The sequence below is a fragment of the Doryrhamphus excisus genome, linkage group LG17 (assembly GCF_037039965.1).
Source record: "Doryrhamphus excisus strain RoL-2023G ecotype Guam linkage group LG17, RoL_Dexc_Guam_v1.1, whole genome shotgun sequence".
Lineage (NCBI taxonomy): Eukaryota > Metazoa > Chordata > Actinopteri > Syngnathiformes > Syngnathidae > Doryrhamphus > Doryrhamphus excisus.
Genome location: NC_136373.1, coordinates 17,063,622 through 17,079,908, shown reverse-complemented (window position 1 = coordinate 17,079,908; position 16,287 = coordinate 17,063,622). Strand labels below are relative to the sequence as shown.

General features: G+C 42.7%; 2 protein-coding genes and 1 long non-coding RNA gene across 4 annotated transcripts; 2 read left to right on the top strand and 1 right to left on the bottom strand.

The window, feature by feature from the left end:
• Window positions 1-32: 32 nt before the first annotated feature.
• On the bottom strand, window positions 33-2,905 carry LOC144901937 (uncharacterized). 2 transcript variants are annotated; one of them, XR_013630119.1, is made up of 5 exons: window positions 2,565-2,905; window positions 1,952-2,082; window positions 1,720-1,809; window positions 1,167-1,228; window positions 33-82 (listed from the first exon to the last, which is right to left on the bottom strand). It is a non-coding gene; the product is annotated as an uncharacterized LOC144901937 (long non-coding RNA). The 2 variants fall into 2 exon arrangements; XR_013630118.1 differs by lacking the exon at window positions 33-82 and having other exon boundaries at window positions 1,123-1,228; window positions 2,565-2,897.
• A 993-nt stretch (window positions 2,906-3,898) lies between these two features.
• On the top strand, window positions 3,899-10,044 carry LOC144901971 (ATP-dependent translocase ABCB1-like). Its single transcript, XM_078798034.1, has 13 exons — window positions 3,899-4,013; window positions 4,099-4,147; window positions 4,230-4,421; window positions 4,496-4,667; window positions 4,756-4,880; window positions 5,689-5,860; window positions 5,949-6,062; window positions 7,882-7,986; window positions 8,077-8,202; window positions 9,137-9,340; window positions 9,411-9,581; window positions 9,677-9,838; window positions 10,039-10,044. The coding sequence occupies exons 1-13, from the start codon at window positions 3,899-3,901 to the stop codon at window positions 10,042-10,044; spliced, it is 1,713 nt and encodes a 570-aa protein (XP_078654160.1).
• On the top strand, window positions 9,998-16,027 carry LOC144894426 (ATP-dependent translocase ABCB1-like). Its single transcript, XM_078797845.1, has 13 exons — window positions 9,998-10,091; window positions 10,174-10,320; window positions 11,417-11,521; window positions 11,617-11,694; window positions 11,871-11,954; window positions 13,246-13,449; window positions 13,514-13,614; window positions 13,696-13,836; window positions 14,036-14,192; window positions 14,264-14,461; window positions 15,205-15,411; window positions 15,507-15,653; window positions 15,728-16,027. Exons 1-13 carry the CDS (start codon window positions 10,062-10,064, stop codon window positions 15,956-15,958), a joined length of 1,830 nt encoding a protein of 609 aa, XP_078653971.1. The 5' UTR covers window positions 9,998-10,061; the 3' UTR covers window positions 15,959-16,027.
• The last annotated feature ends 260 nt before the right edge of the window (window positions 16,028-16,287 follow it).

The following is a 16,287-nucleotide window of genomic DNA, read 5'->3' as shown; positions in this document are numbered from 1 at the left end:
CTGGTCACGACCCAGATGGGTCATGGAAGGAAATGAACTATTCTGGCATAGGTTGAGTAGGTAAGGTATAGGATTCATCACCCTATGGAAGAATGAGTGGAAGTTATTGCGGCTGGTAATGGTTTAATTCATCTTGAACATGCACACAAATATTAGTAATTGTATTTGTACTGTCTGTAAATAATACTAGCCGTAGGTCTTTTGGAACTTTACAGAAGTCGTTTATATCAGTGATTTTCAAACACTGGTGTGCCGTGATGACTATATATGTCAGGAACCGTTGTGTCGTTTGACGCCCCTCCACAACCTGAAGCTCCATTGTCTCAATTGAAGGAAAAAGCACCCCATATCTCCTTGCCAGTAACAGTGGAAGCCATCAGGACTGTCAGGTTACACCTTTCAATGTCCCATGTTTGTTGCGCTCATGTAAAATGCTAATCTTTTTGTTGCTTGCATATCATTAACTTGATTTGTCTCCATAGCAATGCATGCACATACACAATATTAGTCCCAGAAAATCAATAATAACTTTAATGTTTTACTGATGATGATTTAACTGTTGTGGTTTGCTAGGATGTTCCGACATGTCCAGTACACTTTTACACCATCAACGCTTAGCGAAAGCGTCTGTAAAGCTCAGAGCAGGAAGTGGGTGGGATATAATGCTGACAGCACATTCAAAAGTTAGCTCCCTTCAGGCATAACCTTGGCAAACAGTCCCCTTAACTGTGCAGTATATGCAGTACTTCTATAGAATATGTAGGATCGCCGGAGGCTGCACCATATGACGCCTTGATGGTGTGTTTGCCGCCTTGATGGTGTTTGATTGTGACAGACACGGTGTCTCAATTTCAGTATCCAGAACATATTTATTATGTTTGAAATGTTTATCTATCATAAGAAATGGAATTGAAGGAGCAATGGTGTCCTTCCCGAGTAACATCCAGGTTAAAAATCTAGACTCTAGATTTTTTTTTTCTAGACGAATAATATTCATCTACATTATTCATCTACTTGGGTATAATTGGGTTTGTAATAATAATATTTTATGCAAGATTTAGGTTCATTGGGATAATGATGTCAAACTTACACTAAAAACATTACACAGAGCTTACAAACTAATAATTCTACAACGTGTTATTGGTTCCATCTCAGTGTGTACTCACGGTAGGCGGGGCTTGCCCACTAAGCCGAAAGGAAACACTTTCGGCAGCCTCAGGTTTCTGCTCTGTATTTGATCAAGAAATGTGCAAAATCAATACATGCAAAGTCAATACATTAGACTGGACAAATATTCATACATATATCATTATATATATTTTTGACATTTTCATCATCACTGCACCTTATACATCCTCAGCCATCGACAAAGCGCTCACCAGAGTTGTGTGTCCAGGACTGGAAAACATCCAATAGTTTTGGGTAGCGGCATAAAAGGGAAATGTGGAGAATTCACATCCAAAAACACCCTCAGCCAAGTCATTAGTTCTTCAAATTAACTCTTTTGAATGGATAAATACTTTTTCAGTGGTGAGGTGTTTTACTAAAAATGTACTATCACTGTTTGCCTGGGTCCGGCAAATTGTCAATAGGTATGAATGTGAGTGTGAACGCTTGTTTGTCTGTATGTGCCCTGCGATTGGCTGGCATACATTAGTTATTAAAAGCTTCTGTTTTATCATTTGCTTTAGTTTACTTAAATGAATGAAGAGAAAATACCTCCCACGGCATCTAGTATCTCTTTCACGTGGTCTCCTTCTGTGCCACACTCCTGTTTGTGGGTAGCTGCTCCTCATTGGAGTTAGTCTACTGCACCACAATAGAATCAGAATCAGGCTTCTCCATGTGGAACTCCAAACTCGTCAAATTTCATTTTTATGCACACACACAAAACAATTTTTAAAACTGCCACTTTCCATTTAACTGGTGTCATATCCATCCAGGTACCTACCTGTTTGGGTAGAACTTCATGATCCTCATCTTCCACATCTTTCCACTTCCTCTTCGTCTGGGTTCCTTCTTGTCGGATGTTGTCACCCTTTATGAACTCCTGTCTCGTCTTACGCAGATCACTGTAGTTGTCTGTGTAAGAAACCGGAAAAATTAATAGCTTGTAATAGCTCTTTTGCATATTGAAACACCTATTAAAATATGGAAACTCCTGTAGAAACTGTCGCAGGCCAAACATGTAGTTTTAAGAATGCAAAAACAAATGTACACTTACAGTATATGCTGAATTACTATACTATGTATACTATGTAATACATACTATACTATACTACACTACACTACACTACACTACACTACACTACACTATACTATACTATACTATACTATACTATACTATACTATACTATACTATACTATACTATACTATACTATACTATGTATTTTGCCATGGACCTACCTCCTATTAAAATAAGCAGACATTAAAGCATATATGAAGCATTGTATTGTGTTGTTAGCTTAGCTTTTTCATATCGGGTATAGATGTAAATGTCCAGGCACCACTTTGACAACAATGTGATTAAGCTAACTGGAAAGCAACACAACTGACAACTTACCCATAGTTGCTGGTCGTCAGTACTCATCTATAAAATCTTCCCAACTTCCACAACATCGTCCTTGAAATAATTCATGGCAAATGCCGTTGTGGCATCTTAATGCTGAAAAGTATTTGTTAGCTAGGCTATGTCTCCTTCCGTGGCGAACGGCACCTTTTTGGGGGGTAGAGAGGGAGGGGACGTGAAATGGCGCGAATTTAAAATGAGGCGATTCCCATTGGCTGCCAAGTTAGGGGGCGGGACCACGGCAGGAAGTGCAAGGCATACCGTCCAATGAGAACGCGGCATTGCAGAAGCTTAGCTAGCTCCTAATAGCGATTTTGAATGCTTTATACAAAACATCTTTATCAAACCTTATGAAAGGGACTAACTTCATCAGTAAAGTCAAGTGAAATGTTTTTCTGTGTGACTTTTAAAGCATAAAGATAATTGAGCGCACATATTGTATATTAGAAAGTTTTAAAACTCCGGCATAATTAATTATAAATCTATATATAAAATGTATAATATATATAAATGTTGAGCACAAGTCAATGACTTGACCTTATTATACATGTGGTATTAATGTACTTAGTATAAGCCAAGTATACTTCACTGTACTCTTCTTAAGTATATAAAATATATTTTATAAAAAGTAAACTTCAAGTATACTTCCTCATTTTTAGTATAAAATAAGTATACTTGAATAAAGGTGTTTTTGCTAAGGGAACATTCCGCTGTATTTTCACATACGAAATCCTTATTTGCCAAGTCAAACTGTACAGAACATTTAGTTGTGTCAATAAGAGTATAGTCAATGAAGTCACGTGAGAAACGGAGGTTGGGAAGGAAAAGAAACGCGATGTGCCGTAAGCGCCAGCAATCTCAAAAGGAACGCTAAGTTGGTGTGGAAACATGACAACCCAAGAGCACGCCGGGTGATTCTTGTTGTTATTCTGCTTTATGCGTACGTTTGCGGACAGGACCATCATACGGGACTGCTATTTAAAAAACATTTTGACCATCATCATCATCATCTCGCCCAGACATGGCTGAAACCGACGGGCTGCAAAGGACCCAGGAAGATATTTTTTTAAGGTAATAAATTTGTTTGCACACAAACAAATTCTCAATAGATTTCACAGATCAGTTCCTATTTGAACCAGTGATCTCCAAAATGAGGGCGATGAAGTTAAAAGGAAGAAGACAGCAAAGGCGCCGACGGTCGGCGTCACTGAACTGGTACGTTCTCGGTCCACGGTCCGTTGCTCACAACCCGTATTTAACATTTACTTGTTGTTTACTTTTTTAAATGAACGCAGTTCAGGTTTGCAGACAGCATAGATGTTGCACTGATGGTTCTCGGGACCGTGATGGCCATGGCCCACGGAGCTGTGGTGCCTCTGATGTGCGGTCTATTTGGCAAAACGGTGGACCAATTTGTAGTGTACTCGAAAATATTCAAAAGCAGTGAGTTCTCGGAGACGCAATCAAATAGTTACCTGACTTTAAATACGGAGAATATAATGACAGCTTATTTTTCTGTGTTTTTTAGATTCCTCCGTCCCACTTACGAACGACACCTTTGAGCAGGACATAAACGTGTAAGACCAAGATGTTGTTTTTTTACACTGAATACGACACCTTTGATGATTTAATTTTTTTTTTTAATCCCAAAAAATCCAGCCTCTGTATCTACTTCGCTATTATAGCGGCTAGCGTGTTGCTGGCCGCCTACGTTCAAGTTGCTTTCTGGACTTTGGCAGCTGGACGGCAGGTCAGACGCATCCGTGAGCTTTTTTTCCACAATGTCATCCGACAGGACATCAGCTGGTTTGACACCAACAAGACGGGACATCTCATTACTCATCTCACAGAGTCAGTCGCCTGTAAATCAAAAATTCCGCTCCACCGCCGCAAATTCCTGCTCAAGTTTTCATTTTCCTGAACAGTAACATTGATAAGATCCAAGAAGGTATTGGAGACAAATTGGGGATGCTGATCAAGACCATCTTCACCTTCACCTTATGCCTAATTCTCGGGTTAAGCCGAGGATGGAAGCTGACTCTGGTCATGCTGGCCATCAGCCCCTTGTTGGGAATATCAGCTGCTCTTTTCATTAAAGTAAGCTTCCTCGTTGTCCAGACGGTCATGCCTCCATTTTGTAAACGTGCCCTCTTCCCGCAAGGCTTAACTGTGTGTTTCTGCCTAGTTGCTGACATCCTTCACTTCCAAAGAACAGGCTGCTTATGCTAAAGCGGGGGCCGTGGCAGAGGAGGTGCTTTCTTCCATCAGGACCGTCTTTGCCTTCAGTGGTCAGCAAAAAGAAATCGAGAGGTGTGCGGTAGTACGAAAATACTCGTGGTGTGTCGGTCATGAACGAACGGATCAAAAGAACTAGTTCTTCAACTAGTTATTTTTTGTAAACGTAATGAATGAGGTCACCGCCCCTGAAATACCCGTTCAGTTGCAAATGTTTTTATTGATTGGCTGGAGAGTCAGTTCACCGTTCCTGTCTTATCCTTGCCTGTCTTATCCTATCGTCACGCCTACAACGCCGGACGCTCGGATCCGAAGGGCTGTCATAATACTTCAGATTTCAAAGTACGTCATCACGTGTTGTTGCGCTGTAGAGTCGGAACGAACGTGAACACGAGTGAACGAACTGACTCGACACGGCCGACCGGGGAGATCACAGGCTAACGACCAATTGACCGAAATTACCGAAATGAACGTATCTAGACCAAGACATTGAACCTCTGTCACACTAGAGCGACATGGCAAAGCAAACCAATCCATCAATAAATGTCAACATTCAAAAATGTTGAGTGGGGAGGCGGGGTTCAGCATAATCCTGGCGTTTGGCCGGGGGTTGGGAGTGTAGCGATCACAGCGTCGGATGGGGGGGTCGTAACGCCGGACGCTCGGATCCGAAGGTACGTCATCACGTGTTGTTGCGCTGTTGAGTCGGAACAAACGTGAACATGAGTGAACGAACTGACTCGCAGGCTAACGACCAATTGACCGAAATTACCGAAATCAACGTATCTTTTTACTGAATGAAACAAAATTATTCCGATGATTGGTGCGCTGGAATCCAAAACTTTAAATTTTTAATAACATTTTTCGTTTGTTGTCCTCGCAGGTATCATAAAGACTTGGAGGAGGCTAAGGAAATGGGAGTGAAGAAGGCAATGAGTTCAAACATGGCTATGGGCTTCACCTTCATGACAATACACCTGACTTACGCCCTGGCCTTCTGGTATGGGAGTACGCTCGTTATGAGCGGCGAGTACACCATTGGGAATATATTCACAGTGAGTAAAAACACTGGTAGTTTGACTCCACTGAAACTAAATGGTCCGAACAGACATTAGAAGTTAACATTGATGCATCTTGTTTCAGGTTTTATTCGCTATATTTCTTGGAGTGTTTGCATTGGGGCAGATCTCACCTCAAATCGAGGCCCTTGCCAGTGCTCGAGGAGCTGCATATACAGTGTACAGGATCATCGATAACGTAAGGAACTCTACATTCTCTCATCCCGACATCCATTGAGACTGAAGTACTTCAGTCATCAGTACTATCTGTATCTGTTCACCCATCTTAATTATCTGGATCTGCCCTCGTTGGATGCCGCCTGTAGGATCCGTCTAGGGCAGGGGTCTCAAACATGCGGCCCGCGGGCCAAATGTGGCCCGCAGGACACTAGTTTGAGGCCCCCGCCTTGATATGAAAGTTTAATGTTAGTGCGGCCCGCGCAAGTTTGATATGGATGCCGTATGGTATCATGTACCCAGAAAAAATGATCACGTTTGATTAATGTTCATGTTGAAGGTTAAATAACTGTTTATAGTTATCCTCCCTATCTGTGTGGAAGTGGTAAGTTTTTGGCTATTTAAGTTTAAAGGAAATAACTTGAAGGCTACCATTTAGGTCGCTAGCTCTCTAGTTTGCGAGTTAGCATGTGTCTCAAGACCCTGCAGTTGCGCAATATGTTGTGAATCAGCGGTCTCAAACATGCGGCCCGCGGGCCAAATGTGGCCCGCAGGACACTAGTTTGAGGCCCCCGCCTTGATATGAAACTTTAATGTTAGTGCGGCCCGCGCAAGTTTGATATGGATGCTGTATGGTATCATGTACCCAGAAAAAATTATCACGTTTGATTAATGTTCATGTTAAAGGTTAAATAACTGTTTATAGTTATCCTCCCTATCCGTGTGGAAGTGGTAAGTTTTTGGCTATTTAAGTTTAAAGGAAATAACTTGAAGGCTACCGTATAAGGTCGCTAGCTCTCTAGTTTGCGAGCATGTGTCTCAAGACCCTGCAGTTGCGCAATATGTTGTAAATCAGCGGTCTCAAACACGCGGCCCGCGGGCCAAATGTGGCCCGCAGGACACTAGTTTGAGGCCCCCGCCTTGATATGAAAGTTTAATGTTAGTGCGGCCCGCGCAAGTTTGATATGGATGCCGTATGGTATCATGTACCCAGAAAAAATGATCACGTTTGATTAATGTTCATGTTAAAGGTTAAATAACTGTTTATAGTTATCCTCCCTATCCGTGTGGAAGTGGTAAGTTTTTGGCTATTTAAGTTTAAAGGAAATAACTTGAAGGCTACCGTTTAGGTCGCTAGCTCTCTAGTTTGCGAGTTAGCATGTGTCTCAAGACCCTGCAGTTGCGCAATATGTTGTAAATAAAAAAAGAGTATAAATGTGACTATAGTCGTGTTTTGTCATGTCTACAGGGCTCTAATAATGCTTTGTTCATTTTAATCTGAAAAAAATAATTTGTCTACCGACCAACTATATGTGGTTTCTTAAGTTTTTATTATTTGCCGTTTTATTATTATTATTATATTTATTTATTTATTTATTACTGATTGATTGATTTTCTTTATTCTTGATTTGTTTATTTATTTTTCCTCTTATTTTGTGTAGAAAAATAAAAAGTAAGATATTGGAACAGTGGAATGTTTTATCAGAGCTTTTATTGTAGAAAAACCAAAGCAAAGTTTATTCATTTTTCTGTTTTTAATAAATGCGTTTTTTTTTTTTGTAAAACCTGATGCGGCCCAGTCTCACCCAGACCCTAGCTCCAGTGGCCCCCAAGTAAATTGAGTTTGAGACCCCTGGTCTCGGGAAAGGCGTCGCTGTGTGTGACTGGCCAATCACGAGCATTTTCTTTAAATAACAAATACAGATATGACGAAATATCCTTTAACGGATACTCGATCATAACGGGTATCCGACTCATCCCTAATTTTTCCCACGTCTGCCCGGTAGCAGTCCTATTCCACAAGCGCCCTTTAAGATAACCATTGACATTTTACCCAACAGAAACCGAGCATTGACAGCTATTCGGAGAGCGGTTTTAAGCCTGACTTCATCGATGGGAACATCAAGTTCAAGAACATCCACTTTAACTACCCCTCAAGGCCAGAAGTCAAGGAAAGCTGACGCTGTTTATTTTTCCACGCTAATACCACAAAGAGGAATGTCTCCATATTTAAAATGTATATAACTACCATGCAGGTATTGAACAACATGTCCCTGAGTGTGAAGAGTGGTCAGACCATTGCTTTAGTGGGAAGCAGTGGCTGTGGAAAAAGCACCACCATCCAGCTGCTGCAGAGGTTCTACGACCCTCAGGAGGGATCTGTATGTACATATTGACACAAAAAAGACATTTAAGTGGTATACCGCAAAGCCAGTTTAGTGTGTTAGGTCCACGCTTTCAGCTTAAAATCGGCGAGAAAAGCACCACAAAAGTTACACACGATAACCCACGCAGAAAGCTTTCTAGATCTTCCAGACTCTGCGCCTCTTCCTGCAGTGTTTCATTGGATTTCCCGCCTTCCTCCCCAAACGGTCTGTGTAACTTGATCCACCCCGTTCCGAAGTGATTGATCACACTCCCAAGTGCTCCCAAGGACTTAAACATGCGCAAACCTCATGATCTGACACTTTTGTAACAACATTTATAGGTCAGAAAATGGGAAAAGCATAATAAATCCCCTTTAAGTTGGCACCACAGAGCACTTGGACGCTGCCAACTAGTGGTCATCCCCTGGTACAGCATGTCTCCTGAGCAGACTGATGCAACTCATCAGTCAACCTAGTACTTACTTATATTATGTTTCACTTAGCTATGGCCATGATAAACTGATCAGTCACTAACTGGCAAAAAAGTAAAATATCTGTAAAAAAATATATATTTCAACAATATAGACATAAAAAAAATGAAAAGACTCTATTGGCAGTGATAATCTTTCTGAACACGCCATAATAATCACTTGCTTATGTTGTGTAAAATACACTTGCTAGGATCGCTTCCTTTTTGTGTGAAGGTAGAACAATAGGCTGCTTTTTATGTTAACGCGCACCGAACACAAAGCTTAGAACCGGACTTGACAAAGTGAACTGATAACCACCGTTACCGTGGAACGTAGCGTTTGCATTATGACCACAAAACCTGGTTTTGTTGAGCCGTTTTCATAGTATACCCCCACAGTCGACACTACAGCGACATGGCAAAGCAAACCGATCCATCACCAAATGTCAACATTTGAAAAAAATGTCTTCTTTTCGGTAGATATCTATCGACGACCACGACATCCGTTCTCTGAATATCCGCTACCTGCGAGAGATGATCGGAGTGGTGAGTCAAGAGCCCGTACTTTTTGCCACCACCATCGCAGAGAACATCCGATACGGCCGACCTGACGTGACGCAGCAGGAGATAGAGCAAGCTGCCAAGGAGGCCAACGCCTACGACTTCATCATCAACCTTCCTGATGTATGACTTTTATATTTACTTCAACTTGCCGACATACTTTCCAATCATGTGACTGTTTGTCGTTGAGCAGAAGTTTGAGACGCTGGTCGGGGAACGAGGGACTCAAATGAGCGGCGGACAGAAGCAGAGGATTGCAATTGCTCGGGTGCTGGTCTGTAACCCCAAAATCCTTCTGCTGGATGAAGCAACATCTGCTCTGGACGCTGAGAGTGAGACCCTTGTACAAGCGGCACTCAACAAGGTACGAAGATGCAGTACTTTCAGACTCGTTACTGTGTTGAAGTACATCTCTTGTAATTGCGCCTGGGCTTATGCTACTTGTATTTTTGTGTGCAGGTCAGACTGGGTCGGACCACCATAGTTGTGGCCCATCGCCTCTCAACTATTAGAAACGCTGACGTCATAGCTGGCGTTCAAAATGGAGAGGTTGTAGAATTGGGGACTCATAGCCAGTTGATGGAAAAACAGGGTCTGTACTACAATCTTGTCAATATGCAGGTAATACTTACCGACACTTGCTGTATATTTCCAGGAAAAAACAACCTCGTGACTTCTTCTTCTCTCGGTTTTGCAGACTTTTGAGAAAGAGGAGGAGCAGTATGAAGACCAAAACGATAAAAACCCACAATCCAAACATTTCTCTGAATGTATCCCCTATAGGAGGAAGTCCACAAGAGGTTCTTCCTTTGCTGGTTCAGCCGTAAAGAAAGACGAGAAGGAAATGTTGGTGGATCCCAAAGACAAGACAGAGGTGAGATTGCTTCGAAGATTCAACATGAGGTGGCACCAACGACAAGAGGAATGACTTAGATCTTGCTTCTTGCTTTCTCCAGTGTGAAAACGTTGCGCATGTGTCCGTCCTCAAAGTGATGCGCTACAACATTCATGAGTGGCCTTACCTTTTGCTGGGGCTGATCTCTGCCAGCATCAACGGAATAGTCCATCCTGTCCACTCGCTCATCATGGCCAAGTTCATTGCTGTAGGTTACAAATAGCGTGGAGCCGGATTACAGTGGAACCCTGGTTAGCGTCATTAATCCATTCCAGAAAACAATTCTCAAGGAAATTTACTTTGGAGATCACCACATCACCACCTTTTTGTTGTACTGTTTCTTCATTTTTTTATCTCACCTCACTCGCCCAAATATTGAATTCCAGAAATAACTCATGGCAAAACAAGAAGGTGGTGTCTCGCTGCCACGTGTCAGGGAACAGTCCCATTCCAGAAATAACTCATGGCAAAACGTGAAGGTGGTGTCTCGCTGCCACATGTCAGGGAACAGTCCCATTCAAGAAATAACTCATGGCAAAACAAGAAGGTGGTGTCTCACTGCCGCATGTCAGGGAACAGTCCCATTCAAGAAATAACTCATGGCAAAACAAGAAGGTGGTGTCTCGCTGCCGCATGTCAGGGAACAGTCCCATTCAAGAAATAACTCATGGCAAAACAAGAAGGTGGTGTCTCGCTGCCGCATGTCAGGGAACAGTCCCATTCAAGAAATAACTCATGGCAAAACAAGAAGGTGGTGTCTCACTGCCGCATGTCAGGGAACAGTCCCATTCAAGAAATAACTCATGGCAAAACAAGAAGGTGGTGTCTCGCTGCCGCATGTCAGGGAACAGTCCCATTCAAGAAATAACTCATGGCAAAACAAGAAGGTGGTGTCTCGCTGCCGCATGTCAGGGAACAGTCCCATTCAAGAAATAACTCATGGCAAAACAAGAAGGTGGTGTCTCGCTGCCGCATGTCAGGGAACAGTCCCATTCAAGAAATAACTCATGGCAAAACAAGAAGGTGGTGTCTCGCTGCCGCATGTCAGGGAACAGTCCCATTCCAGAAATAACTCATGGCAAAACAAGAAGGCGGTGTCTCGCCGTCACATGTCAGGGAACAGTCCCATTCAAGAAATAACTCATGGCAAAACAAGAAGGTGGTGTCCGTGTTGATCTGGCCGGCACGTGTCAGGGAGCAGTCCCATCATCGCTAAGCGGGATGTATGCTAACTGAGGTTCCACTGCGCTTGATTTTTGGAGGCAAAAACCTTTAATTTCAATAACAGTCTTCCACTCTTTCAGGTGTTTGTGGAGACCGACCAGGAGGTTATCAGAAAACAAACACATTTCCTTTCCATTATGTTTGCAGTCATTGGATTTGTCTCTTTTTTGTCTTTTTTTCTAAAGGTAAGCATACTCCCATTAACGCATATACTCGCTACTTCAATACTACTACAATACTTTAATGTCAAAGTCCAAGTTGTGTCACTTCAACCACACAGGGTTTCTGTTTTGGTAAATCTGGAGAGATCCTGACCATGAAACTGAGACTTGCATCTTTCAAGGCCTTGATGAGGCAGGTAAGTGGAACGAGGAATTCTTAGGAGACCTTATCGTGCCTGCAGGGTTTCCGGAAGCAAATTACTGCTCAATTTCATCCAGTCATCCATTTTCATTGGTGATGAAGGAGGCGGAAAACTTGTGGAATAGAATGTCCTTCATCAGCCTGACGGACTTTACTTGGTATTTCTTTAAGGACATTGGCTGGTTTGATCACCCGGAAAACAACGTTGGAGTGCTCACGACAAGGCTGGCCTCAGACACTTCTAAAGTACAAGCGGTAATGTCTATCGCTTGTCTTATTTAAAGACTTTTATTTAAAATTGTTGGTACACTTTGTGGAAAAATAATAACAGTAATGATAACAGTACCTGACTTTGGCATATGCACCATTTTTGGTCACAAATTGTAGACCCGATGTGTAAAGTAGCCTTTTCAGGCGTGCCATTTAATGATACTTACCATTGGACAAACGCATGCCCCGAGATCTAATAATCTCTAATAAGACTTTCTGGATTTACATTATTTCCTATGAGAAAAATTGATTTGGTTAGAGTACGATTTGGTTAGAGTCGGAGCAGACTAATAATGCTAACCAAGGTTCCACTGTATGGAACCCGTCTGCACTCCGATATCATCACCAGAAAAGCCGATATGAATTCTTGGCGTCAGGGTACCAACAGTTTCGACCTACGTTCTTTAACCACATGAGTTTAACCCCTTCTGTCTCCGCTCAGGTTAACTGTAAAAACATATTTTGTGTTTACATTTTTGGCTTTCTGGTTGACATTTTCTGGATTTACATTATTTCCTATGAGAAAAAATTATTTGGTTAGAGTACGATTTGGTTAGAGTCGGAGCAGACTAATAATGCTAACCAAGGTTCCACTGTACGGAGCCCGTCGGCTCTCCGATATCATCAACAGAAAAGCCGATATGAATTCTTGGCGTCAGGGTACCAACAGTTTCAACCTACGTTCTTTAACCACACGAGTTTAACCCCTTCTGTCTCCGCTCAGGTTAACTGTAAAAACATATTTTGTGTTTACATTTTTGGCTTTCTGGTTGACATTTTATGGATTTACATTATTTCCTATGCGAAAAATGTATTTGGTAAGAGTACGATTTGGTTAGAGTCGGAGCAGACTAATAATGCTAACCAAGGTTCCACTGTATGGAACCTGTCGGCACTCCGATATCATCACCAGAAAAGCCGATATGAATTCTTGGCGTCAGGGTACCAACAGTTTCGACCTACGTTCTTTAACCACACGAGTTTAACGCCTTCTGTCTCCGCTCAGGTTAACTGTAAAAACATATTTTGTGTTTACATTTTTGGCTTTCTGGCGATTTACATTATTTCCTAGGAGAGATATTTATTTGGTTAGAGTACGATTTGGTTAGAGTCGGAGCAGACTAATAATGCTAACCAAGGTTCCACTGTATGGAACCCGTCGGCACTCCGATATCATCACCAGAAAAGCCGATATGAATTCTTGGCGTCAGGGTACCAACAGTTTCGACCTACGTTCTTTAACCACACGAGTTTAACCCCTTCTGTCTCCGCTCAGGTTACGGGTCAATGTTTGGCCGCGGTGATCCAGAGTATTGCCAACATTGGCACCGGTATGATTCTGTCCTTTGTGACGAGCTGGGAGCTGACACTGTTCCTACTAGTGATAGTGCCCGTCATGATAGTGGGCGGGTTTTTCCGGATGAGGGCTATGACTGGGCAAGTTGTAGAGGACAAGGTGGAGCTGGAGAAAGCTGGAAAAGTAAGCACCGACCTAGAATGGTTCTCCAAAATTCTGCAAATTGTTCACGGTGATGTGTCATCAGATTTTTACAGAAGCCATCGAGAATATTCGTACTGTGGCATCTCTGACCAGGGAGCCCGAGTTTGAGTCTTTGTACTCCAGAAACCTCCAAATGCCGTACAAGTACGTGATCCTTGATGGCTTGTCTGTAATATTTAAGATCTCTGGTTTAAGATGGTTCCCTCTGTGTCTCTCTTTCTGCAGAACCTTCCAGAAACAAGCCCATGTGCAGGGTTTTCTCTTCTCCTTCACCATGGCCTTTGTCTACTTTACTTACGCGGGTTATTTCCGGTTTGGAGCTTGGGTCATGAAAAACAGAGAAGCGACCATCGAGGGGGTTTTTTTGTGAGTTTCTTGTTCGTCCGGAGTGGGACTTTATGATCGATATGATGGATTTATAGATCGCACAGTAGCAAAACACAAAGCACCCAATGTCGATATCTAGGGCCACAACTCATTCACGTTAAAATTGCCATGTACGGCGCATCCACGGCTACTTGCCAGATCGTTTTGATTCATCACGTGCTTTGACTTTTTCTGTCAGCGTGTTTTCAGCGATGGTGTATGGCAGTATCTCCATTGGAGAGGCGACTTCCTTTGCTCCGAACTATGCCAGCGCCAAAGTGTCTGCCGCTCACATTATGGCGCTTCTGAACAGAGAGCCGCCAATCGATAATCTCTCACAAGAAGGACAGTCACTGGTAAGATACAAGAATCCTCACAAGCGAGTACTGTTGACAGATTTTCAGTCTTTATGCATTTAAAATTCCAGGACCAATTTGACGGGAATGTGGAATTTGAGGGTGTAAAGTTTAGCTACCCGTCACGCCCCAACATACCCGTCCTCCGAGGGCTCAATCTAAAGTTGAGCAAAGGAAAGACGTTGGCCCTGGTGGGAAGCAGCGGCTGCGGAAAAAGCACAACCGTACAACTTCTGGAGAGGTTCTACGACACCGCGCACGGGACGGTGGTGAGATGACTCATACAGTAATCCCTCGTTTACTGACAGTGATAAGTGAATTTCCGTCAAGTACGAGTCCTTGTTTATACATAGAATAAATTCATAGTTAGGACAAAGGAAACCTGTTTACGACCTTCTAAATATGATTGTCAACATTATTAGAGCACTCAAGACATAAAATAACACCCCTATAATCACCTTTATGTTGAAGGTACTCAATACACACTCCTGATCAAAATTTTAAGACCAGTTGAAAAATTGTAAGAATTTATTTATGCTAAAATGCTAAATGCTAAAATAAGTAATAGGAGTCAAAACAAACAAAATGTGGTGAGGGATGTCTGTACTACAAATTGTTGGCGGTTTTTATGTGTATTGAATTTCACTACACTGACAAAACCAAGACAAATCCCGGGGCATTTTCTTACTTTAAGCATTACTTAGCATCGTGCTAATTATTTGGACTGCATTTTTTTTAGATCTTACATGACATTTCATCTAAAGTATGTAAGAACCTACCCTACCTATCAGTTCATGCAAGATATGGTTTTAATGACAGCTCCTCTACAAAATAGGTACGTAAAGTTGTGTGCTGCAGTGAAATGCTTCCAAGCGGAAACAGTGGTTAGGCTGAACTCATGTTCTCTAAACCATGGAGTTGCGTTGGTTAAAATGATCCCACAGAGGGTGGCCGGGACCACCCCCATAGCATCGCCGCTACTTCAAACTTGTCCACAACTTTGTTTTTCCAGATGTTGGATTCCAAGAACGTGAAAGAGCTGAACATCCACTCGATGAGATCCCATATAGGTATTGTGTCCCAGGAGCCTGTGCTGTTTGACTGTAGCTTGGCTGAAAACATCGCCTACGGGGACAACAGTCGCACTGTAACCATGGAGGAGATTAAGGCGGCTGCTGAGGCCGCCAACATTCATAGCTTCATTGAAAGTCTACCAAAGGTGAGTCCTAATCTTGATCAATGCTAACTGAAGATTCTGGATGTTATTAGGATTTTGGTAAAGGCTAATGGTACTCTCTGTGTTTACCTGAGCAGAAGTATGACACCCAGGCGGGCGATAAGGGCACCCAGCTGTCAGGTGGTCAGAAACAACGAATAGCCATCGCCCGAGCCATCCTCCGTAACCCCAAACTGTTGCTTCTGGATGAGGCCACGTCTGCACTCGACGCCGAGAGCGAGAAGGTGGGTCTTTACCTTCTCTTTTAGAAGATCTCTGCGTTCCTATGTATCATTTGTGTGACCTTTGTCCTCTCCAGGTGGTGCAAGAGACGTTGGACAAAGCCAGGCAGGGCAGGACGTGTATCATCATTGCCCACCGTCTGTCCACCATCCAAAACGCGGACAGCATTGCTGTCATTCAGGGAGGAGTTGTGGTAGAAGAAGGCACACATCAACAGCTGTTAGCCAAAAAGGGCGTCTATCACATGCTGGTCACGACCCAGATGGGTCATGGAAGGGAACGCGGAGACCCAAAAGAAATTCATTGAACGGACAAACGGACATCCCAGGACTGTCCCGTTTTCCCTCATTCCTTGGATCAATCAACAAAAACACAAGAGTGAGAGGCTACTTCCCCACTCCATCTCTAGCTCATTAGCAATGAGCTATAAAGAAAACAAGTGTAACTATAGGGGTGTTATTTCATGTCTACAGGGCTCTAATAATGACTAAAAAATGTATTTAAACAGGTTTTCTATGCTCTTATGACAAAACTGGTTTTCGGGTAAATTCCAACTTACATCCCAGTTCGTAACCCGAAGACCACCTCTATTGTTTCGGGAATCTCAAACATATCATATTTGGCTGCCATGTTACA